Source organism: Gopherus evgoodei, chromosome 2 (genome assembly GCF_007399415.2).
Source record: "Gopherus evgoodei ecotype Sinaloan lineage chromosome 2, rGopEvg1_v1.p, whole genome shotgun sequence".
Classification (NCBI taxonomy): Eukaryota; Metazoa; Chordata; order Testudines; family Testudinidae; genus Gopherus; species Gopherus evgoodei.
This window is the reverse complement of record NC_044323.1, coordinates 87,547,020-87,572,738: the sequence shown is the minus strand read 5'-3', so window position 1 is coordinate 87,572,738 and position 25,719 is coordinate 87,547,020. Positions and strand designations below refer to the sequence as shown.

At 41.5% G+C, this 25,719-nt stretch overlaps 1 protein-coding gene across 12 annotated transcripts in view; it reads left to right on the top strand.

The window, feature by feature from the left end:
• The window catches only part of LRRFIP2 (LRR binding FLII interacting protein 2), a 123,602-nt gene that overhangs the window by 73,110 nt on the left and 24,773 nt on the right, over nucleotides 1-25,719 (top strand). For 4 of the 12 annotated variants that reach the window (XM_030551286.1, XM_030551285.1, XM_030551287.1 and 1 more), the window contains 7 exons: nucleotides 1,821-1,889; nucleotides 4,090-4,203; nucleotides 6,983-7,027; nucleotides 7,878-7,991; nucleotides 8,496-8,567; nucleotides 17,974-18,144; nucleotides 18,730-18,822. In XM_030551286.1, coding sequence (XP_030407146.1) covers nucleotides 1,821-1,889; nucleotides 4,090-4,203; nucleotides 6,983-7,027; nucleotides 7,878-7,991; nucleotides 8,496-8,567; nucleotides 17,974-18,144; nucleotides 18,730-18,822 — 678 coding nt within the window. The remainder of the gene's footprint in view (nucleotides 1-1,820; nucleotides 1,890-4,089; nucleotides 4,204-6,982; nucleotides 7,028-7,877; nucleotides 7,992-8,495; nucleotides 8,568-17,973; nucleotides 18,145-18,729; nucleotides 18,823-25,719) is intronic. The other 8 variants (XM_030551295.1, XM_030551293.1, XM_030551290.1 and 5 more) reach the window with 2 other exon arrangements.

Here is a 25,719-nt window from a genome sequence, read left to right as displayed (position 1 = left end):
CTCCATCGTGGATGTGTTCCTCCTCCCATGAGAAGGCCGTCTTCTCTGTGCCTTCCCACCCATCCATCTCATTCGCAAGGTGCTTCTCAAGATACAAAAGGAAGAGACTTCAGTGGTATTGATAGCTCCAGCCTAGTCTTGCTAACCACTGGTACACATTTCTTGTGGAAATGTCCCTGGATGCCCTGGCACCTTGCCGCTCCTCCCAGACTTAATAACTCAGGATCACTGCTGTCTCCAGGACCTGAATCTCGAGTCATTGCACCTCACAGCGTGGAAGCTCCATGGCTGAATCCCCTGGAGCTCTCCTGCTTGGACCCGGCTAGACAAGTCCTCTTTGGCAGTAGGAAACCCTCCAGCAGGGCTACCTACTTTGCCAAGTGGAAGAGATTCTCAGTCTGGTCAGCACAGCATCATTTGTCCCCGACGCTCGTCTCTATACCATTCATACTGGACTACCTTCTCCATCTCAAGCAGCAGGAACTGTCCATATGATCAATAAGGGTTCACTTGGCCACTATCTCTGCCTTCCATCCAGGCCCAGAGGGCCAGTTGGTCTTTGCTAACCCTATGATCTGCCTTTTTCTGAAAGGCCTTGACAGGTTATATCTGCACGTTCAATAACCATCCCCGACCTGGGACCTCAGTCTGATCCTTTCCAAAGAGATGGGTCCACCCTTTGAACCGCTGGCGACTTGTTGCCTGCTCTATCTGTCATGCATGGTGGCATTTCTGGTAGCAATAACCTCAGTCAGGAAGGTGTCTGAGCTCGAGGCCCTAACATCTTAGTCCCCTTTACACTGTGTTCTATAAGCACAAGGTTCAGCTGAGGCCACATCAGCTTTCCTCCTTAAGGTTATCTCCCAATTTCACATCAACCAGGACATCTTCCTCCTAGTGTTCTGTCCTAAGCCACACTCAAACAGCAGGGAGCAGAGGCTTCACTCATTAGATGTCCACAGTGCACTAGCCTTTTACATTGAAAGAATTAAACCATTTAGGAAGTTCATTCAACTGTTTGTGGCAGTGGCAGACAGGATGAAGGGTCTTCCAGTCTCCACCCAATGAATTTCCTTGTGGATCACGTCCTGCAGCCGTGAATGGTATAACTTGGCAGAGGTGCCTGCCCGTCCGTTCACAGTGCACTCCACTAAGGTGCAGGCTTCTTCAGCAGTGTTCCTGGCACAAGTTCTGACCCAGGAAATAAGCAGAAGTCCTGCATACATATTTCACTGTGCATTATACGATTTACTCAGCAGGCCAGAGATGATGCGGCCTTTGGTAGAGCAGTGCTCCAATCAGTGAACAACTCCAACCGCACCTCCTGAACTTAGCCTTGGGAGTCACTTGATTGGAATTGACATGAACAAGCACTTGAAGAAGAAAAAACAGTTACTCACCTTCTCATAACTGTTGTTCTTTGAGATGTGGTGTTCATGTCCATTACAATACCCTGCCTCCTACCCATCTATCAGAGTACCCAGCAAGAAGGAATTGAGGGGCTAGCAGGTGAGTAGGGCCCTATGTTGAGCACCATGATGGCACCACTCTAGGGGGTGCCTGAACCAACCCAATGGATACTGCTATGGGAAAAATCTTCCAGCTGCCATGGTGCACGCACACACTTGATTAAAATGGACATGAACAACACATCTCGAAGAATAACAGTTATGAGAGGGTAACTGTTTGTTTTTTCTTTAAATTTGTGTTTTATGTACTCTGTATCATTCCCTGATATTCTGTGAATTACTTATTTCAAGATAGAAATTGTTTGGACTGCAGTCAATCAGCTGTAAATACATGCATTTTAATTTTTGTAGTTTACAGACAATGAAACAGGAAGTACCACATCCTCTAATCATGCCATCCGAGGGCGGAGTGATAGCATGGTGAGCCAGGTTGCATGCAATTATCTGATGCTATTGGTGGTATCTTAACTTTTTTTAAGATCCCTAATTACTTAATTTATTATAGCATATACTGTTCCACAGATATGAAGGGCTGCTTGTGAGAGAAGGAAAGTAGACACCTCTGTTCACTTACAACTTGTGTGCACCCATTTGTTGTGTGTACACTGAGTTGTGTTTTCTTGGAATCCATTATATTACTTGGGCAGAGTTGTATGATATCTCTATATATGTCTTATAATGCAGCTCAAATAAGACAGTTGACCTTACTTGTACTGGGTGAATGTTTTTGAATTACTTTTTAAGCTAATTCAATTTTTAAAGAAATATAATTATAGGCAGAACTAGTAGAGCCACCTATACTAAACATTTGCTAAACATTACTTCCCATTATAAGAACCTGTTTTCAGTTGCTTATAACTTTGCCGAATTTTAACTTTTCTGGCTGAAATTTTCCATGCCAGATATCTGCATCTCACTGAATATTTTTTGAAAATTTCAGCGAAACTGGTTCCGATGTTTCAGAGAATGAGATTAGGGGAAAATACATGGATTTAAAACAAAAACATTTTTTTGTTGAGAAGCTCTAGAATAGGGGTGAGCAAAATACGTCCCGGGGGCCGGGTCTGGCCTGTCTAACATTTCTGTCCAGCCTCCTCTGAGATCTCCAAGTCTGGGCCACTAAAGGTCCCGTGGCACAGTGGGACGTTCAGGAAGGCTGGCTGCCTGCCTGCCCTGGCCCCATACTGCTCCTGGAGGTGGCCAACTGTTGCTGACACACCTCTGTGTGCTGCCCCCTCCCCCAGCACTATCTTCCTAGCTCTCATTGGCTGGAAACCGTGCCTGTAGCAGCCAGCCACAGCCGCTTTAGGGAGCAGCATGGGGCCACGGTATGCAGTCAGCCTGCCTGAGCCCTGCTGCGCCACCAATTGGGATCCACCTGTTTGTAGCACCTCCCGTCCAGAGCCTGCACCTCGTATCCCCTCCCGAACCCCAACCCCCTGTAATTTAGATATCTTCAGTCATATCAGCACTCTTTTATGCACATGTAACGTTCATAGCTTTGACCACATCTCCAGCTCTGAGATAAAATGATTAGCATCAGGAAACGCTTAATAAAGGGATACTTTCCATTGAACATAGTACATTTGGGTCGCTGCTGCCCAGAGCCAGCACCCTGTGCCGGCAGCAACTCTGGCATTACTGTACTAACCCCAGTCCCGCCCACAGGGACAGCTGCCGGTGAGCCTGGTGCCCACCTCAGTGAGCGGGACTGGGGGTGGTACTGGGACTGGGGGTGCTCATTCTGGAGCAGCTGCTGGCGCGGGGTACTAGCTTCTGGAAGTGGCAGCCCAACATGCTGCTGCTTTTGCCACTGCAGTTCCCAATAGAGCCCTGCAGCTTTACAGATATGGATGCGGATATAAATTTTGTATCCGCGCAGGGCTCTGTCCACCAGATTATAATGTGGATAATTATAACTTGTTCTAATCCACACTTTGTTCTGGTACCAGGCTCTGTTTATTTTTGCAGATACTTTTTACTTAAATTTGTACTTAATGATCAGTTTTCCGAGCTGTACTTGTGATTAGAAAGCTTACTCTTTACTGTTATAAAGCTCTTTTTTTTTAACTGTGATTGGGGAAAGGATCTCAGATAGTGTTAAATTGCAATTGTCATTCATTATCCATTTTATCTGGCACAATGTTGGTGCCAAAACTCATTTTAAATTGAAATGGAAAGGTGAAAGTCATAAATGTTAACTGTTTCAGAGGAAGATGTCAGTAGCCTTAGAAATGCTGTAAATCATAATTTAAGAATGCGATAAAACTGTTGAATTGTCACAGGGAAAGTAGTGGTAGATCTGAGACACATTCTTTTTTGACAAAAACAAATGTATTGGTATTGTGCACTTAAAACTAATATACATGTGTAAGTCTTTCAGTAGGAACATTTAAATTACCAAAAACAGTAAGAAGAGGAATTCAGTCATTGTATCATTATTAAACTTAAGAAATGCCAAGAGCAAATTGCAAAAGTTGATATTTTAAATTTGATTTATATTGAAATATAATTGTACCTTATAGTGGAAAGGGCTTTTGTTATCTTCATTCAGTGAAAATGTTTTCCATTCTACCCTTAATTCATCTTTCCTTTTTCCTTTTTTAATCTGGCTTTGAAGTCAACTGATTTTTCTGATCAAAATGAAACTGCAGCCGATTATTTTTGTCGTTCCAATCGCAGAGGGAGCATTGTTTCTGATGTGGACGATGCCAGTATCCCAGATTTAAATAGTGTGAGTGTAATGCATATTATGATATTGTAATGAATACAATGAACTACTAATGGTGTTTTCTTGCTTTACTGAAAAAAATAACTGCCTGAAAAAGGAAAAAACCTCAGAACAGTAGAATTTAGTCAATAGTGAATTAGTTTTGTAGCTGTTTCTTAAACTAACTGCCAGTTTCTTTCTTAGAAAATAACATAAACAAATCTCTTTTATCTCTTGGAATGCTATTTTTTAATACAGTTCAGAAAATTATTTTGTACTTTGCCTGAGATATATATGAATTTATAATGATCTAATTGTATATTATCATGTACTGGAATCATTAACAGTTGAGGCATCCATTTGTATGAATGCTATGCATACCTGAAAAAGAGCTTTGTGTAAGCTTGAAAGCTCCTCTCTCTCACCAACAGAAGTTGGTCCAATAAAAGGCATTACCTCACCCACCTTGTGTCTCTAATATCCTGGGACCAACATGGCTACAGCAACACTGCATGCTATAAATACGTAAGGAATGTATAATGTTCGAGTGTCCTTTATATAATAAGCCTAAAAACCTTTGAGAGTAAACTCTGGTTTTAGTCTGAAATAACAAGTTACTGTGCAAAACTGGCACCCTTTTGTTCCACAAATCTTATTTGCGGAGTGTTTTCAAAGAGTATCTGCTTGTTTTAGTGACAGCAAAAAAACAAACAAAAAAGTTTGGGGTGCTGGTAGCCATCCCATGGCCACACAGTTATGGGAGTGTAAGCTGGATTCTACTCGTTTTCATGTATTGACAGAATTATCTTAATTCCAATTGCAGGGCCACATTCTACCATCAGGTTTGAGAGTAGCAGCCATGTTAGTCTGTATCCGCAAAAAGAACAGGAGTACTTGTGGCACCTTAGACTAACAAATGTATTTGAGCATAAACTTTCATGGGCTACAGCATCCAATGAAGTGGGCTGTAGCCCACGAAAGCTTATGTTCAAATAAATTTGTTAGTCTCTAAGGTGCCACAAGTACTCCCATTCTACCATCAGTTACTCCTGTTTAACTGAGCAAAGATTTTGGTGCCAAAAATCCCTCCTTTTTCTAGTAGACTGTCCCAATCATTCAGATACAGTAAACAGCTAGTCCCCCCCAATACTAAATTTACAATTACTTGTAAGAGTAGAACCACACTTCAAGTTAGCAAAATATTTTTTTCTGTTCAGATGAAAAAAATGTAGTGGCAGTATTATTATTGTCACCACCATGTATGTTATTCGCCATCACTGTATGCAGCTATATGTTCAGAGCATGAGTAGATGTCGGTTGCAATGTGAGTTCTGTTTCAAATTGAAATTTAAGGTTGTAATTTTTTTAATTTACTTTTATGGATATTAGCATTCTCTGTTACAAGGATGTGACAATGTGTTGAGAGTGGTTAATTGCATTATTTTCTTGTTTACTAGAATTGCTGTTACGTGAATGGCTTCTTAATTCTTGTTTTTATGGTAGCAATAAAAATTACATAATAAAAATTTTCTAATTGATATTCTATACGGAAGATTGGGTTCAAAGGGAGTTTTAAGTTACAACTCTTTGAGACACAGCTCTTATCAGATAATCAGTCAGTAGATTGTCTTAATCATGACTGTCTGCTTCAGGTAGTAACATATGTTGCACTGGCAGCTCTAAAGATGAAACCAGGAAAGAACATGAGACATGGAGAACTGATGTCTTCAAAATTGTATGAACTTTGCTTCTGCTGTGATGCAAATCCTCGTAACTCTTCTCTATTAGTTTAGGGCAAAAAGAATTAGATATTTGTGTTGAAGACAATCAGATAATCAGTCAGTAGATTGTCTTAATCATGACTGTCTGCTTCAGGTAGTAACATATGTTGCACTGGCAGCTCTAAAGATGAAACCAGGAAAGAACATGAGACATGGAGAACTGATGTCTTCAAAATTGTATGAACTTTGCTTCTGCTGTGATGCAAATCCTCGTAACTCTTCTCTATTAGTTTAGGGCAAAAAGAATTAGATATTTGTGTTGAAGACAATTATTGGATAAGTTGTTCTGGAGGAGCTACTTATACTTATTAAAAATCTATAGATTTGTAATGTCTTAGGCTTACATTTCATTTGGATTTTTAACTGAAGAAAATGTTGAGATAAGTCTGAGTAATAAAATTAGCACATTCACACAAAATTTTAGTACATCTTGATTCCTATAACAGATGTGTATGTTTCTGGTCAAGCTTGATTAATTAAAGTATTGAATGAAATAAATAGTAAGGTATTGTAAATAATTAGCCCTCTTCAACCTCAGTTATTTGTCTTGATGTGACTGCCAGTTCTAACAAATGGTGTGGTGTATTGTGACGTGAATGTGTTTTCTGGTGACTAGATTAAGACACTCAAACTGATTTCACTTGTGATCTAAACCAGATTTCCAAAAAGGTTAGTGTTTGCTATTTTGCTTACCATCGCAATCATTGCTATGCTGAGATTTATAATAGTGAAAATAATTTCTGTTCTCAGTTATTTAATATTAACAAAGGCTTTTACCTGAAAGGTTATCTAAAATTTCTGAAGTTTTATTTTTAATTATAACCATTAATTTATTTGTAAATGCTACAATTAAAATAAGAACTTTTAAATTTTAGGCCTAACAGTTAAATTTTGGAGCCTTGTACATAATCCGCAGGATTACAACAAATGGTTTACATCTCATTATGCTTGTTGAACACACACGTGTTACAGCTGTTCAGTCACAAAATGAATAATTATAATAACTTTTTTCCTCTTTCCAGCTGGAAGAGAAGTGTGACAAACCGTATTCTGAAATTTACACAAGGGTATGTTTGTTAAAAGATTGAAAGTCAATTTTCTTGCTTTAATTATAGTCCATTTTGAAACATCTCCAAAAGTTTATATGCCATATGTTTTAGTGGTGTTTGTATTCTAATACTTAGACAGTTAATTGCAAAATGACACTTGTAAAGCTCTGTGTAAAGCCTAGCTAACATTCCTGTTCCTGTCTCTTTATTTCCCATTGGAAAGGAGTGTCTCTTAAGGGAGCTATTTAATTTATACAGTTCATCCCCATATGTCAGGAAATGTTGAGCAAAGAGATTGAATTTGAAGGGGACAGGACTAGAAATACTCAGATTTTTTTTTTTTAACTGCTGTTGCAGACATTGCTCCAAGTCCTTGTGTGGGAGGGATTAAAATGACTATTAAAGGTGTGGAAACTTTGAGATCGTTCCAGCACTACAAGCCCACTAGCAAGATGTACCTAAGTACAGAACTTCAAATTTCTGTAGGATATAAGCAAAATTATGATGATTGATAAGCTACTTATCCTAGTTTTTCTCTTCACTGTTACATCACCTCAACCAAAGTGTTTTGTAAACATTTCATCAGCAAAACAGATCATATATCATAGCAAACATATGGAGCCAGCATACCAAGATATAAACTAGATCTGGAAATTAACCTCGGTCAAAAGTATGATATAATAGAACCTGAATTTTAAGTCAGGTATAAACAGGATTTTTTAAATGTATGTTTTCAGTGTTTTAATTGTCAAGTAATTTATTATGAGAAATGTGAGAGAGATCACGAAGTGGGATGCTACCACCTCAGAAAATATCACAGTATGAATCCTGATATAGTTTCTTTTTTTTTTTTTCTTTTTTTTTAAAGCCGGCATCTCGCAATTCAGCAAGTACAACTCCTCTGAGTGGGAATTCATCCAGACGAGGAAGTGGGGATACAAGCAGTTTGGTGGATCCTGATGTTTCATTAAGTGAATTACGGGTAAACTGTGTTACTGATTTGAAAAAGCAGGAGGGTTTATGTTTAATATGATGGGGCAGTAGAGAGGGAGATGGGATTTCTGTTTGACACAGAAAAATAAAATGTGATGTATCATTTTAATGACGGTGAGGAAATATAGATGCATGTTATAGCAATGTTTTTACTTACATATGTAAATGTTTGTGGCACTGGAAGCTGAGTACTGAAACAAATTTTATTTTAATAATAGAAATTGTTGGATAGATTTAAGAAATGCTACTGAGTAATTTTTAATACTAGTAGTTTTCAAACAATGGTTGCGTAACAAAATAGTCAGAATTTTTCACAGATTTGAGGAGCATTTTCAATTTCTATGTGTTTAAAAATGTTTTGTATATTTTATTTTGCACTCTTTGGCATTTGACTGAAAATTATGCAAAGCTAAAGTCCTGTTTTCTTCGCAAAATTTTCAACTGTAAACTGTTTTCCGTCTTTTATGCAATGGTTCGTTCCTATGTCCTGCAGGATATCTATGATCTTAAGGACCAGATACAAGATGTAGAAGGGAGATACATACAGGGACTTAAAGAACTAAAGGTATAAGGGCTCACCATCTCAAGCATGCATTTTATATGGACATATGTTGGTAATGGAGATTTTATCAGTTCCACTAACTACACATAGCTTTACTAACTAGATTTTTAAAAATATTTCTCTGAAGCATGTGCTTAACCTGCAATGCATAGGATGGATCAGATTTTTGTATGTGTAAATTACTAAAATATACTATTTCCCTGTAGATTCAAAGTTATTTATTAGTCTCACATTAAAATAGCATTACCGTTTTCCCATCAAGTGCAAATAAGATGAAAACTAATATTTTAATGGAAAATAAATGCACATTAAAAATCCATACAATGTGTGAAAAAAAGACAGAAATGGGATGTAGTTCTGACAAACAAAATAATTTAACCAAGGAAATTGTCAAGAATTAAACTTATACATTTCAGAAAATGTTAGTTAAAAATCCAAAAATATTTTTTAAAAATACACTGTCTCATGTGTATTGGATTCAGGAGTAGATGAGTCTTTTATGGCCTATTGATAGACTAGTATCAAGTGAGAGAGGTGGATTTTTTTAGTATCCTTTGTTTGCACTCTAGTCTTCTTTTTCTATCATATACAAAAGATTCTCATTGTCCTAGTCCTTTGTCATAGTTAGCAATATGTTGCTTAATATTTAAAGTACAATTACTTTCCCATTTGGTTTACTTATAATTGACATTCTTGTCTTTGTTTTCTGTCCAATTTATTTAAGAAATAACTTACAATTAATTTACATTCTGAAGCCTTCCTCCCCCTTTCTCGGCTGTGCCCAGAAGAAACTGGATGTAGAGGAGAATTTGATCTGTCTCTTTCAGCATATTCTTATCCAGATGCCTGTATTCAAATTTCTTGTGAATAGTAATATTTAAATATGAAGAGCTCTTAATTGTAATTATTTCTGATGCGTGCACACACACTTACACCCATTTAAGATGCTCTTAATGATCAAGTAGAATTCTAACCTTATCTAATTTGCATTTTACAGCGATTGTTTTGTTTAGTAGCCTTCTTGTGGGGGGATTTGAAGAGAATCTGTAATATATTCTGATAAAAGGAAAGTCAAACACATTTTAAAGTCAGCATTTCATTTTTCTACACTAGCCCATCTCCCTTTCAGAGAATGAATGCATAAGCGATCAGAACAGCTAGTTTAAGGTTATGAAGTACATAATTTGTATCTCCTTGATGTTAGTGTATTAATAGGCCTCATAGTAAAATGGTCAAAATCCTTTTTTTTTTTTTTTTTTTTTTTTTTCCCTGTAGCCTATTGAATCCTTGATGCAGTCTTATGAATTTCCTTAATGGTGGCAGAGCTGGAGGATATCTGTCTTTAAGAACTTATGTTACTGTAGATGCAGATGTCAAAAATTCTGTAATGACTGTATAACTACAGGTTCAAATATAAATATTGAGTTCTTATTTAACTGTCAAAATATTTATTATTTTACAAGTCCTCTATTTTCTTGATCTTGTCAAAACACTTTGCATCCACAGGCCTTTATCATTTAACAACTTGAAAAAAATACCTTTTTTGTTAACTCTGCATTGCACCTGAAAGAATATTTTCAAAATGGGCTTAATGCTAATAAACATGAAGTACTTTGTGCATGCTTGTCTGCGTCTCACAAGTGATGTTATGAATTGTTAGGAATATTTTATTTGCAGATAATGTGATGATTGCTTTTCACTTACCATATAGCACAAGCTATCAAAAGAAATTAACATTCTAGAAGCTCTGCTTGGCTGACATCAGATTTAAAAAGTGGATTGCTGTTATTACTATTATAATTTTAAAAGAATCCTTAAGGGCTCTAATTTTAAGATACTTAAGCACTAGTCCAGTATTATAATTTTTTAAAGGATTTTTTCCAGTGGCATGATCATACTCAGAGCTGACATGAGTTGCAGGTCACCAAAACAAGAAGTCAATATATTTATTATATACGTTCTAAATATTCTCATAAGTAGTTGGAAATCATTGCATCTATAGTCAAGAACTTCTTAAGTTTGATCCTATTTCTTATAAATGTCCATCCCCTGACGTGTGCTATTACTACTGGGTCCTTTTTAAGCTTTGGCTCAGTGGCACTACATATTTTTTCCCCTTTCAAGACTCAGGAAATGTCATCTTGAGAAATTCTCCACTGCACCATATTCTCTGTTTACTCTGCCTCCACTTGTAAGGTAATGTTTCTCTGTAGCTCTCTTCCTCCTCCTAACAGGGAAATTATTTTTTTTCTTGATCTCTGCCTAGTAGTTTTCTGTTGGGCACTTTTCAGAGCTGCCTGGAAATCATACCAGCTTTGCAATTCCCACAAGTGCTTTTCCAATAGTCGAGGAGTAATGACCTGCCAGCCAACCACTTTCCTGTTCCTAAGGCTGGTGTTCACCCTTCAAGATCTCTAGGATAGCTGAGAAATATACAGATTAAAAAAATTGTGCAAGGGATAGAAAATTTCCAGACTGAGGTTCCACTCAGTTTAACTCAGTTATTTGTGGCTTCTGCCACCAGTGCCATCTGTCCTCAACTCAGTCTGAAGGGAATCCTTCCATCTTTTTCAGGCTTTCTGACTTTTGGACTTAGCTTTACAAGTGTGCCCTCCTCAGGTCAGCCTAACTAATTTATATAGCCTCTTCACTTTAGATTCCCAGCTAAAATTTGAGGTGACTTTATTCCTGAGTTGCCTGTAGATTATTTCCATTTTCCAGCCCATTTCCCCTAGAATTCAAAGTGTCACCTTCCAGAATTCTTCCAAGTCAGTTTTATCTCTGAACCTGACCAATAGATCTATGATACTGATACTTCTGCAGAATCTGCTGCCTGTAGAAGCCATCATCTGTGTTTCTTCTCTGGAGAAAGGGGAACAGTTTTTTCTTAAGGTGTTTTATGGCCTCTAAGAAAGAGAGTGGCTTTTGTCCAGTGAAGGACTTGATTCTCGCAGTCAGGAAGGTGAAATTCTGGATAGAACCCGTAGCATTGACTCGGGAGATATCAACAGGGGGCTATGTGTTTTCAGTTAATCTCAAGGTCTACTTCCCATTTGTAGTAACGTCTTTGAGATAGTCATCAGCTCCCAGAGTATTTCACATCTCATATAATTTGGATGATGTACTGATATATTTCTCCAATAAGGGAAATGCCCTATGACTCTCTTCAGACCACCAGATTAATTCAATAACATGAGTTTGTGACCAACTTGATGTAGAGATCTTGCCACCCCAGAATCTATTTCAGAAGATCAAGTCTGATTCTTCCTGTGTTTCAAGCCCACTAAATATCAACCCTCTAGTGTCTGCAACTTCTGGTGATCTTCTGTGCAGATGTAGTCCGTTGAGCCATAATATATCTTTGAGTTCTTTGCACTTCATCCTGGCAACTGAAACTAGCAATACAGGAGTATGAACAAGCTGATTGGGCTATGTTATCCATTTCATAGCTCACTCAAGTGGCATGTTTCCTTCCTTGTGCATAACCATATAGGCAAGCCGCTCCGCTAGTGTGCTGTGACGAGAAATCACTTAGTCCAGTGATCTTAAGGATAAACTCATTCCATTTCACCTTTTGAAACTGAGAGTGCAGAGGGATATTGTCAAGTTTCTCCTTCCAAAAATTGTACCATCTCCAAAATATCTCTACATATAGAAAAAAGTATGGTTTCATCCTCACTTATTGCAACACGCAGGGAGGCATTACTTGCAAAAAAAAAAACAAAAAAAAAAAAACCCAAAAATAAAACCTGTGTGTATGTACACACACACACAGAGAGAGAGAAGTCTTAAGAAGTCCGAGAGTTCTGGAATAAAACACACACACACACACACACACACACACACGAGTTCTGGAAAACCTGGGCTGTTGTATTTGGGCCTCAAATGTCATGGTGAAGATGAACCACCAAAACAGACTGGTTGAGTTTAAAAGATCTCTTCCTGTGAGAATAGAAACAGAGCTAAAAAATTTTCAGCTTCTAATCCAGAAATGGTTGGTTAAACAGACACTTTTCAAATCAACTCAACAAACAGGTTCTTTTATCTTATTCCAGACATTGGCATCAACCACCTTTGAAGATGGGTATTTTTTTTTCTTTCCATTGGATGGGTCTTCAACTGTACCATTGCTAACAGAGAAAGTATAATTTAAAATATCTGGGAGGACTGTGCCATAGTAAGTCTTGTAATCAGACCACTGGGAGCTGCCAGTTATGAAGGACTTTGTTGATCAAAGTCCTCGTGAAGATTGCTCTTCCTAGCTGGAACTTCAAAACTGAAGCCTTGTATCATCTGATTACTCCAGAGAACTAGTAGATTTCGTCATTATATCAAGAAAGCTGTGTACGTTCCGTATATATAAAATAATGTGAAATATATGGTTTTCCTGGTATGATCAAAGGACAATAAACACCTTTTAGGCCACTGTAGAAGGAATACTAATGTCTCAGTTGTCCAGTTTTCAAAGGGGCCTGTGCCTCAGTTATTTTAAACCAGGTGTCTGTTCTAAAAACAATCCATTTTCTCTCTTTTGTCTGAAAAGTCCCCTCTTCAACCTCTTCTCTGCAGATTTTCTTGTCTCTAACTAAAAATTAACCTATTGTACAATGGAATTCGAATTTGGTCCTCCAAGCTCTCACCAAGTCTTTCTGTTGGCACCTGCCTTTTCCTCATGATGAGCAAATTTCTTTCTTTTTTTTTTTCAGCAGTCACCTCAACTAGAAAAATACGTCAACAAAGGGACCCCTTCTATTATAGACCTGTAGTTGCAGTTTTTTCCAGAGATAATTTGTGGTTTTTATATTACTCTGGAATTTGTCCCCAGTAGAGTATCCTTCTACTTTAACATGAGAACATAAGGAGGAACATACTGGTTCAGACCAATGGTCCAGCTAGTCTGCCAGATGCTTCAGAGGGAATAAACAGAACAGGGCAATTATCGAGTGATCCATCCCTGGTCATTCAGTCCCATCTTCTGGCAGTCAGAAGTTTAGGGACACTCAAAGCATGGGATTGCATCCCTAATCATCTTGGCTAATAACCGCTGATAGACCTGGATAAACTCATGGAGGATAGTTCTTTTTTGAAGCCAGTTATACTTTTGGCTTTTGCAACATCCCCTGACTGTGAGTTCCACAGGTTGGCTGTATGTTGTGTGGAGAAGTACTTTTTGTTTCTTTTATGCCTGTTAATTTCTTTAGGTGTGACTCCTGGTTCTTGTATTATGTGAAGGGTTAAATAACACTTCCCTATTCACTTTCTCCACACCATTCATGATTTTATAGATCTCTATGATATGCTCCCTAAGGCATCTCTTTTCAAAACTGAACAGTCCCAGCCTTTTTAATCTCTCCTCATATGGTAGATTCTGTACCCTTAATTGTTTTTGTTGCCCTTTTCAGTACTATTTTCCAATTCTAATGTGCATCTTTTGAGGTGGAGTGACCAAAGAGCATACATTATTCAAGGTATGGGCGTAGCATGGATTTATATAGTGACTCATTTTCTTTCTTATCTATCCTTTTCCTAATGATTCTTCATATTCAGCTTTTTTGATTGCTGCTGCACTTTAAGCAGATGTTTTTAGAGAACTATCTGCAATCACTCCTATCTATCTTGAGTGGTAACCGCTAATTTTGATCCCTTCATTTTGTGTTTATAGTTGGGATTATGTTTTCCAGTGTGCATTACTTTTGCATTTATCACCAATTAACTTCATCTGCCATTTCGTTGCCCAGTCACCTAGTTTTGTGAGATCGCTTTGTAACTCTTTGTAATCAGATTTCGATATTAACTACTTTGAGTAATGTAGTGTCATCTGCAAATGTTGCTACCTCACTGTTTACCCCTTTTTCCAGGTGATTTATTAATGTTGAAGAGCACTTGTCCAGTACAGATCCTTTGGGGACCCTACTATTTGATTTTCTCCACCGTGAAAAATTACCATGTGTTCCTACCCTTTGTTTCCTATCTTTTAACCTGTTGTTGATCCATTAGAGCAGTCATCCCCAACCTTTTCTGTGGGACGGGCGCCGGACGACTAGCCGTCAAGGATCGTGGCCGCTAGACAAGCAGTCACTGAAATGCCGTTGTGAAGTGTCAATGTCAAGAGGTGCTGCCACCGAAATGCCACCATGAAGCAGCGTCATCAAGAGGCATCGCTGCCAAAATCCCACCGAATTTTGGCAGGATTTTGGCGGTAGCGCTTCTTGATGTTGCGGCATTTCTGCGGCTGCTTGTCTGGCGGCCAGTGGGCGGGTGCACATGGATACCCTGGTGGGCGCCATGTTGGGGATCCCTGCATTAGAGGACCTTCCCTCTTATGCCATGACTGCCTACTTTGCTAAGACCCTTTGGTGAGGGACCTTATCAAAGGCTTTCTGAAAGACCAAGTATACTATATCCATTATATCACCATGGTCCATGTATTTGACACCCTTAGAGAATTCTAATAGATTTGGCAAGGCATGATTTCCCTTTACAAAGTCGTGTTGACTCTTCCCCCACATATTGTGTTAATCTATGATAATTCTTGATAATTTTTGATAATTCTTTACTATAGTTTCAACCAATTTGCCTGGTGATGAAGTTTAGGCTTACTGCCCTGTAGTTGCTAGGATCACCTTCGGAGCCTTTGTTAAAAATTGGCATTATGTTAACTATCCACCAGTCATCTGATTTAAGCGATAGGTAACATACCACAGTTAGTAGTTCTGTGATTTCATATTTGAGTTCCTCAGAACTCTTTTGTAAATACTGTCTGGTCCTGGTGACTTCTTCTTGTTTAATTTATCAGTTTATTCCCAAATCATCTTTATTGGTGCCTCAATCTTGGACAGTTCCTCAGATTTGTCACCTAAAAAAGTGGTTCAGGTGTAGGAACCTTCCTCGCATCCCCTGCAGTGACGACTGATGCAAGGATTTCATTTAGTTTCTCCTCAGCCTTGTTTTCCTTGAGTGCTCCTTCAGTGTCTCAGTTATCCTGTGATTCCACTGATTGTTTGGGCTTCTTGCTTCTGATGTACTAAAAACATTTTTGCTCTTAGTTTTTGTCTTTTGCTAGTTGGTCTTCATATTCTTTTTTGGCCTGCCTAATTATATTTTTACACTTTGTATTTTCCGCAGTAGGATTTGACTTCCAGTTTTTTAAAATATGTCGTTTTATCTCTAGCTACCTCTTGTACCTTTCTTTTGTTGGTACTCTTACTGTTTCGGTGTGGTTTTTGGGGTGGTGGTGGGGTTACATATTGTGTGAACCTCTATCGTGTTTTTCAGAAGTTTCCTTGCAGCTATTTCACTCTTGTCTGTTCCTTTTAATTTCCAATTAAGCTCCCTCCCCTGCCCCCCTCCACTGCCACAAATCTGCACACCCTTTGGAAATACTAAGGGCCATAAAACTTTATTTGATCTTACTGTGGAATGGCATAAAACTAATGTTCTTTTCATGGGCAAAAACACACCTTAAGGCTTATAAATTTATCAGTCAGGGACTCAATGCACACTCAGCTAGAAGAACAACCACTTCATAAGCAGAATTGATGAGAGCTACTGTTGATGAGATCTGCAAGGCAGACACCTAATTTTCAGCAATTAATGCTTTCACCATTCATTGCAGAATTGTCATAGTGACCTAAGCAGAAGTTGTGTTTATGCTGCTCTTAATCTAAAATTAGAAATTCCTTTGTATATAGTTGTATAAAGCTTTTATCTGTATTTTATTTTTTGTTTTGTCCCACTCTGACTTTAATACCTGATTACTCTTTGCTACTTCCCAGAGTATGGAGACGCTTGAAAAATTTCCTTACCTGTAATTTTTATTTGTTATGGTTTTCCATCTTCTGATTATATATGTCTTCCACTTTGAAGATATCAGTTATTTTCTGATGGAACATAGAACAAATGAATGCTTTTTCATCATGTTCATAAACCATCATATTCTGCAATTTTAGTCTATTAATTTAGCCATGCACGATTACTCTGGGACCCTAGCTATCAATTTCTTCCAAATACTGTCACTCTAATTCAGTACTGCTTCTGTAACTTTTTGTCCTGGGAAGGGTGCATGAGATACAGTGTTTCTCCAGCACAGGGCTTCTGGATCCTGGAAGAGGGAAGAGGAGGTATGAGTCGACATAATTAGATGAAAAGGAAGCTTTGGGCTGTAAGGAACAGTTTCCCAATAGTGAAAATGTGTTAGATTATGGAATAGTCTCCTTCAGAAAGTGGAATTGATGGAAATGCCATCAGTTCCAACTTTGAAAAATAGACAACAGAACACTAGAGAATGTATAGTAGGGAAACAGTCCTACACTGGCAAGAAGATGGATATGATATCTAACAGGTCTTTTGCACCTCTGATTTATTTGATTCTATGATACTGAGATTTTGCACTTTAAAATTATCTTGTATTGAGATCACTGCATATTTCAAGGATACAGGCAGACTAATAGTTTCACATTTGCTACTGTGCTTGAAAATTGTGTTTACATGATTGACTTTTACCCTCAGGACAGAGAAGAATTGGGTAAGAATGGTTGAGTAAATGCATAGTAGACTGTGCACATGCACCTTCTTTTGAGCTGAAGACCTTATGTAGACAAATTAGTATCAAGTATATGAATCAAAACTGTGGAGTTCTCTAAAAAGTAAATGAGATGCATATGCCACAACTGGTAAAAGAGCTAAGCAGTTAGAGGCACAAAAACTTCTCTTTAAACACTGATTTCTCCAAAACCACAGGGGATGATTACTAAAATGTCTGTGACCATATTAAAACTTAGGTTCTGAGCTATAAAACGAAAAGCGCTTTTCAGTGATAGTGGTGGTGTTGATGTATTAAAGTATCTTAATTTTATCCTGCCAAAATAAACTTACCAGTTAAAATTACTCTTAATCATTGAGATATTTTTCTTTCATATTGTTAGGTGATTTACTTAGTTACTCATTTGAGTGCTTATCAATTTTGTAATTTTACTGAATTCCTAAAAATGTTTACACCTGCAAACACTGAACAAATGTTGTGGCTGTGACACAAACTGACAGAAAAAAGAAAATGCATAGATTAGGGGGATATAGCTCCTACAACTTCCAAAGTTAGACATGTTAGTAAGATTCTAAGTTCCTGGGGTGGCACATGAAAAAATGCAGGTGAAAAGTAATTCTGTAATTTGTTGCATACATTTGCAACAATTTTGCAGTGCAATTAACACTATAAACTAAATAATAGAAGCTTACTATAATTTAATTTATATTTCTACAGAAAGACCTCAAACAGTACTTAGTAAAGTAAAATGTTGGTATGATTTATTTCAAAATAAATGTAAGCTCTTCAGTATTATGTCCACATTTAGCATTTATACTGATTCATCAAACAGTTAAATTAATACTAATTTTTCTAACATCTGTGCAGGATTCTCTATCTGAAGTTGAAGAGAAGTATAAGAAAGCTATGGTTTCTAATGCTCAACTAGATAATGAGAAAAACAATTTGATTTATCAAGTGGATACGCTAAAGGATGTTATTGAGGAAAGGGAAGAGCAGATGTCAGAGTTCTATAGGGAAAATGAAGAGAAGTCAAAGGTACTGATATTTTGTGTATTAAACTGTATTATAAAAGTCTGAATTTTTTAATGAAAATAGAGCCTGATGGTCAGTAGCTACCTTCAATATTGAGATTATTTTTTAAGCAGGTATGACAGAGAAGCCATATCAAGATTGAAAATTAAGACCCGGAACGTTCTGTTGACGTGTGTGTGTGTCGGGAGGGAATAATTATTTTGTCAGTCACTTAGATTCCTTCTTCCCACAAAGGTCCAGGCCCCAAATTTTTCAATACGAGCTAGAAAATATAATACAAAAAGAGCATTGTGCAGATTCAGTAATTAGTGAGCTTCTCACCAGCTCATTGCACTTACACCTCATTGGTGGGTTGCCCATATTGCCAGCTAGTAGGTTTAGTCGTTTAGCTACGTAGTGTCTGGAAAATTATTCAAACCCTGAACCTGTAAATTCTAACTGTTAAGGAGTCTGAACTGCAAGAGGAAATCATTGCTAATATTGCTATTTGCTGATGTTCATAATATGTTTGTTTTAATTTATATTGAAAATGTATTTGTCAAACCCTCAACAAGCATGCACTGCTTAACTGATATTTGTTTAATATAGGAATTGGAAAGGCAGAAACACATGTGCAATGTTCTACAATATAAGATGGATGAACTTAAAGAGGGCCTTCGTCAGAGAGATGAACTAATAGAGGTTTGTACACATTCAACGTCATATGACTTTACTTATGGAAATATATGAGGGAGAAGTAAATAAGGAAGTGTTGTATATTCCTTCTCATAACACAAGAACTAGGGGTCACCAAATGAAATTAATAGGCAGCATATTTAAAACAAACAAAAGGAAGTATTTCTTCAGACAACGTACAGTCAACCTGTGGAATTCTTTACCAGAGGATGTTCTGAAGGCCAAGACTATAACAGGGTTTAAAAAAGAACTAGATAAATTCCTGGACGATAGGTCCATCAATGGCTATTAGCCAGGATAGGCAGGGATGGTGTCTCTAGCCTCTGTTTGCCAGAGGGTGAGAATGGGCGACAAGGAATGGACCACTTGATGATTACCTATTCCGTCCATTCCCTCTGGGGCACCCAGCATTGACCACAGTCAGAAGATGGGATACCGGGCTAGGTGGACCTTTGGTCTGACCCAGTATGGCCATTCTTATGTTCTTCTGTTTTGATGTAGATAGACTATATCAGGTTTGGATATGTATGTATTTCCCATATACAAAATAGACACAAATATCAGCTTATATTTCTTGAGTAACAATAAGTCCAGTTGTAGTGACAGGAACATAAACTTATCCAATCAGTATTTTATGAGTTACTATTCTATCTTAATTTTTATGAATTTATTTAGAAGTTAGAAATGTTCCTATGAAATTTACACAAATTTATATTGAATATGGTAAAATGCTTCAAAAAAAAACTCTAATTACTGGGTCTCAGACCAATATTTTCTTTTTGTGAACACAAGTCTAATGTGTCTATTCGCAAAACAGGGGTTCATAGACTGGCAGTTTTCCATAGCTTGAACTCCTGCTCTACTATCATACCCCCATGCATCTGATGAAGTGGGTATTCACCCACGAAAGTTCATGCTCCAATATGTATGTTAGTCTATAAGGTGCCACAGGACTCTTTGCCGGTTTTACAGATCCAGACTAACACGGCTGCCCCTCTGATACTTGACCCAAATATTGGGCTGTCGTCCCAATCCTAGACACCAGCCTCAAATGAATTTAACTTCCTTTGCTTTCCCAAAAACGTTTGTTTTACAGTTTATTTAAAAAGAGAATGAGGGGGGCGGGAATTTCAGTGTTTGTGAATGACCTCTAATTAGGTTTGCATTGTGGCTTTTATGTTTGTGCAGGTGTACATGAATGTATTGTTTTCAGCTGGCATGGTACTGGCTCTCAAAATCAGTGCCAGCTTCTTGTCTGCAAACCCCATATTAAATTGTAGGTCCAAGGAATGTCAGTTTCTAGCGCTTTTAATTAGATACACCAATCAAGGCTATAACATTTGAAAGTACTTCATTTCTCCTCTTCCCCCCTAAGTTCCTCCACTACCCTACCAGTTCCCTGGGTCAGTCTTCTGAGTTTCACAGGACCTAAAGACTTTTGAGAAGACCCTTGATCAATAGTGGGAGGATATGGTACTGACGGGGGTGTAGCTTATGGCTGCATACATCAGTCCTAGCACCAATATGACCTCTGGCTAGGAGAACTGGTAGTTCTTCGAGTGCTTGCTCTTGTCCATTCCATTGTAGATGTATGTGCTCGCCACATACACAGGTGCTGGACGTTTTTCCGTCAGTGGTATGTGTAGGGGACTGGTCTGGCACCCTCTGGAGTGGAGCACATATGCTGTGGTATATGGGGTGCTGTTGGCTCCCCACACCCTCAGTTCCTTCTTTCCAGCAGTGATAGTGCTGGAATGTCTCCTTGCTTTGGCAAGCACTTACTTATTCAATGGTTTTCTCTTAAATAGATAAGTAGTTCTTTGTCTTCTTAACTGTTAGTGTTAGTGCACTAGATAGCTTAGACCAGAGGTGGGCAAACTATGGCCTGCGGGCCGCATCCAGCCCGCGGGACCCTCCTGCCTGGCCTCTGAGCTCCTGGCCCAGAAGGTTCGCCCCGGCCCCTCCCCCGCTGTCCTCCTTCCCCTGCAGCCTCTGTTCACTGCACCATGGGTGCAATGCTCTGGGCAGCGGGCTGCGAGTACTTGGGGTAGCGCAGCTGCAGAGCCAGGCCTGACCTGGTGCTCTGTGCTGCGCTGTGCTTGGCTGGCTCCAGCTGGGGAGGTGCGGCTGCTTGTCCTGGTGCAGCTGCGCCACCAGCCACCAGTGCTCTAGGCAGTGTGGTAAGGGGGCAGGGATTGGGTGGGTTGGATAGAGGGCTGGGGAGTTCAGGAGGTGGTCAGGGGACGGGGTGGGGACGGTCAGAGGGTGGGGAACTGGGGGGTTCTGGGGGCAGTCAGGGAGAAGGAGTGGTTGGATGGGGCAGGGGTGCCGGGGGGGCAGTCAGGAAGGAGAGGGGGGGTTAGATGGGGTGGCAGGGGGCAGTCAGGGGTGGGGGTTCCAGGGGTGGTCAGTGAGTGGGGGGGTGGATGGAGCAGAGATCCCCAGGGGGCAGTCAGGAAGGCGGCGGGGGGGTTGGATGGGGCAGCGGGAGACAGTTAGGGGTTGGGGGTCCAGGGGCAGTCAGAGGACAGAGAGCAGGGGGTGCAGATAGGGCAGGTGTCCCTGGGTGGGCGTCAGGGTGCACGAAGCAGGGGGGGTCCGATAGCAGGCGGGGACCGGGCCACGCCTGGCTGTTTGGGGAGGCACAGCCTCCCTTAACCGTCCCTCCATACAATTTCTGAAACCTGTTGCGGCCCTCAGGCCAGAATGTTTGCCTACCCCTGTCTTAGACAGCCTTAGACAGTTCCCTCTGGGACTTAGCCAAGGGATGAGGCATACCCCAGTCCCTGGGTTTTAAGCCTGGTGATCGCAGTCGGAAGCCTATGCCGATTAGAAACCCTCATCAAAGTTGCTTTAAGTGTTTGGGAGAACCCATATCAATTATAAGTATTGCATTTGTAAGAGCTTGAATTCTGGGACAAAAAAGGAACGGGACATAAGATTAAGAGCACTCCTCATGGAGTCAGCCCTTGCGCCAGGCTCTGCGCCACCAAAATCGACTTCGCACTGAGTACGGCAGCATCGGTGCGAAGTGCACCCCTGTCATGAGCCTCCTGGCACCGGTCCCGGTCCCCTATACCAGCTAAGAAGCAAAAGAAGCACCCAGGGAGAGGCATTCCCCTACCTCCCGTGCGGCAAAGGGAAAGTCTGGGGAGGAGTATAGACCCTTGCAAGGCAATAAGTCTCTGGAACCTAGCCAGACACTGACATTGCCAGCTAGACCAACCAGCCCTCCTAGGGACCCACCAGCCACCCCAGGTAGTGGCAGAGGTCCCCTGCACCTGGAAGTCTTGTCCATACTGGAGGCCTTTAATGGTGCCCCTGATGCCTTGTCAAGACGTGGCCAGCTCCAGGGGGAAGCCAGCACTGGGATCTGTACCATGGTCCCAATCAGTGCAGCATTGCTCCCTAGCAACACAGCAGTTGATGTGAAGTGACGATTCCCAGTGAGGCACTTCTGACCTGGCCAGACCGACTGAAGTTCCTGCCCCTATTCACAGGACTCTCAGCAACTGTCCCCCATGGGATGGCGCCGCTCACCCAATGGCCAATACAGGGCCACAACGTACCACTGGTTCCCAGAATGACACCGGTCTCCAGACAGGAGATATCACTCCCCGGGGCAAAGGATGCCATTGGAGTCATGGTGTGGATGATTCCTGGTGCTGAGGCATAGATCGCCAGACACGCAGCACCAATCACCTGGGTTGAGGCAGCGCTCCTCGCCACCCCGCTCTTGGTCATTGAACTCACAGCACTGATCCCAGAGTTCTAGGTGTCGATTGCTAGATGCCCGTTGCTGATCCACTGAGCTCCACCACCGGGCCCCGAGCAGACAGCTCCAGGACTCAGAGCTTCAGTACCGGGCCCCCTGCCACAAGCGTCATGGAAGCAAGCAGGAAGAGGACTTCAGGGTCACGTCAGCACCGCAGTTGTCCTCGAGACAAGACCATTCCTCATCTTCCTCCTCGGCACTTGGTCCTTTGGGCCAGATGTCCTCGGCCAAGCCTGGGCGGCTCCCCCAGGGCCAATGGCCTATCCTATGGCAACTCTGGAATCCATGGAGGGTTCTCCAGGGACCCTCATGCAACGATCTGTATCAGGGGCGTCAGAGAGAAGGTCGGCTACCGTTTCCCGCCTGCTCCCAGATTTGGATGCAGGGCCCGAGCAAGGTGCCCACGAGCTTCCCCTAGCCACAGTGGAGGTCACCTTTCCTCCCGGCCTCGCCTCCTCGTCATCCTTACGAGATGTGGCAGTGGTGGGACTACCACAGATAGTGCCACAGGGTACACCGGGAGCTGCTAAAAAGGCAGCGAGCCTAGGGTTAGAGGCAGAGGAGTTGGCACAACCCACTGATGGGCTGTTTGACATTTTGGCTGCAATGGCCCCATCCAGGGTGGCACTCCCCGGGCATGATAGGGTGGTAAAGCTTGTAAAAACATTGCGGCAAACCCTATCCTCCCTCCCATCCATCTCCAAGCAGGCAGAGAGGAATTATTATGTCCCTGTGAAGGGGTTTGAATATTTGTACTCCCACCCGTCCCTCCTAGTGGTCTCGGCGGCCAATGAAAGAGATAGATAAGGGCAACCAGGCCCACCTTCCAAAAATAAGGATGGCAAGAGGATTGACTTATTCGGAAGAAAGGTTTACTCATCTGCTAGCCTACAACTCCGAGAGGCAAACCATCAGGTCCTACTTAGAAGGTATGATTTTAATATTTGGCAGTCAATCTCCAAATTTGAAGACTCGTTGCTTGAAGTCCAGTCTAGAGTTCCTTGCCATCCTGGGTGAGGGGAAAATGGTGGCAAAGGCTTCCCTCCAGGCTGACTCTGATGTGGTGGATTCGGCTGCAAGATCCATGGCCATGGCAACGAGGTGGGCATTGTGATTGATGTCCTCTAGGCTGGTGACAAAGGCCTAGCTTTTGCTCCAAGACCTCTCTTTTGGTGGCTGGGCCTATTCATAGAACAAACAGACACACAATTACATGGGCTTAAGGACTTTAGGGCTACCCTACACTCCTTAGGCCTCTATGTGCTGGCCCCCGCTAGAAAGGGGTTCAACACGAACAAGCTCATAGATCTAGCAGTCAAGCCAGACCGGAAACCTATCACAAGAAGGGGAAGGCCAATAAGCACGGTCAGGGTCAACAATTCAGCTCTGCCTCCCAGTCAGGCTCTTTCCGCTACCCCAAGGGTAAAAAGCCGGCATTTTCAGGTTGCGCCCAAGGGTGACATCCCAGTCTACAGACAGATCCTCCCTCTCTTTGTTTTCAAACTGCCTTCCTTCCTCCCTCTCTGCTTGAGCTGCAATAACAATGAACTGCTGGGTCCTCAGCATGGTGGCAGTGGGGTACACCCTACAGTTTATTTAAAACCCCTCCCTCCCATTTCCTCTTCCCCCTCCCTTTTCATGGACCCTTCTCACGAGCGACTTCTCACCCAAGAGGTACAAGCTCTCCTGTGAGTCGGGACCATAGCGGAAGTCCCCACATGTCAGAAAAGGAAAGAGTTTTATCCCGGTATTTTCTCATTCCAAAGGTGGTCTCTGAAATATTTTGGACCTGCAAGGCGTCAACAAAGTATCTCAAGAAGTTAAGGTTTCGTATGGTCTCCCTGGCCTCCATCTTCCTTCTCTGGATCCGGGAGACTGGTTTGCCATCCTCTATTTGAAGGACGCCTATTTTCACATATCAGTATTCCACGGGCACAAACGTTTTCTTCATTTCACACCACCCTCCTTCCAATGCTGCCCTAGGCCCAGCAGAGGCCCGAGAGCTCAGGGAGGAGGTAGGGGCTGTGCCATGGGAGAGCCTAACTGTCCTCGGCGCATTGCAGCCAGAAACCCGTGGGCCTGCTGCCGAGGCTCCCCCTCCACCAAGTGATATGAGCCTCTATAGGGAGGAGGTGGGGCCAGAACGGAACCGCGATGGCTGAGGGCTCCTTTCCGCCCCTTTCACTGGCAGGAGCCCTCCTCAGCTGGTGGCCAGCTGGCCAAGAGGAGCAAGTGGGCAGGGGGTAGGGGTAGTGGGAAAGGAGAAGGCAGCCCTGGGCCCACTGGCTGAGAGGAGCAGGGCTGGGCTGGGTGGAGAGGAACCAGCACCACAGCCACTTGGCCGCAGCACACAAGTGGAGTACCGGGCCAGCGCACAGCACCCTCTTTGGCGGGCCACCCTCGGCAGCCACCCTGGTTGCCCACCCCAAAGTCTTGCCCTGTTGGCAGTGCCCCTTATACCATAGCAGATGTGCCCCACTCCAGAAGGCCCCAGAGTTGGTCCCCTATGCATACCACTGAGGGAAAAACTTCCGGCACCAGTGCATGTGGCAAGCGCACACATCTACAATGGAATGGACATGAGCAACACGTCTCGAACACCAGTTACAAAAAAAGGTAACTGACTTTTCACAGCATGTAGTGCACTAAGCACTGAGATCAAGGATCTTATGCATATTCTAATCCTGGTTCTGACACTTACTCCCTCTGTGTCCTTAGTTGGGTCGCTAAACCTTTCAAGTTGAGCTTTTTTATCTAGAATACTTAACTGCCTCACAGGGTATGGGTTATTAACATTTGTAAAGTGCAACGGCATATAAATGCTTATATTCACCATGCTTATATGGACACTTCACAAAATGGGGGCCAAAGGGCACCCACACTTGCAGGTTTAGACAGTTATTCATTGCAATACTTTTCTAAATGTTGGCATTATGCACATAACCCAACACAACCAATGCGGTTCCCTTGATCAGCAGAAGGGTGATTTTACACAGACACCACCTCCACTCACGGATACAAAATGAGTTGATTTGTTGGGATATAAAAGAATTACTCTCTAATCATCCCCAAAATTCTCAGGCTAGCCCAGGGACATGATTATAGGAGCATGATTATAACAGATTGGG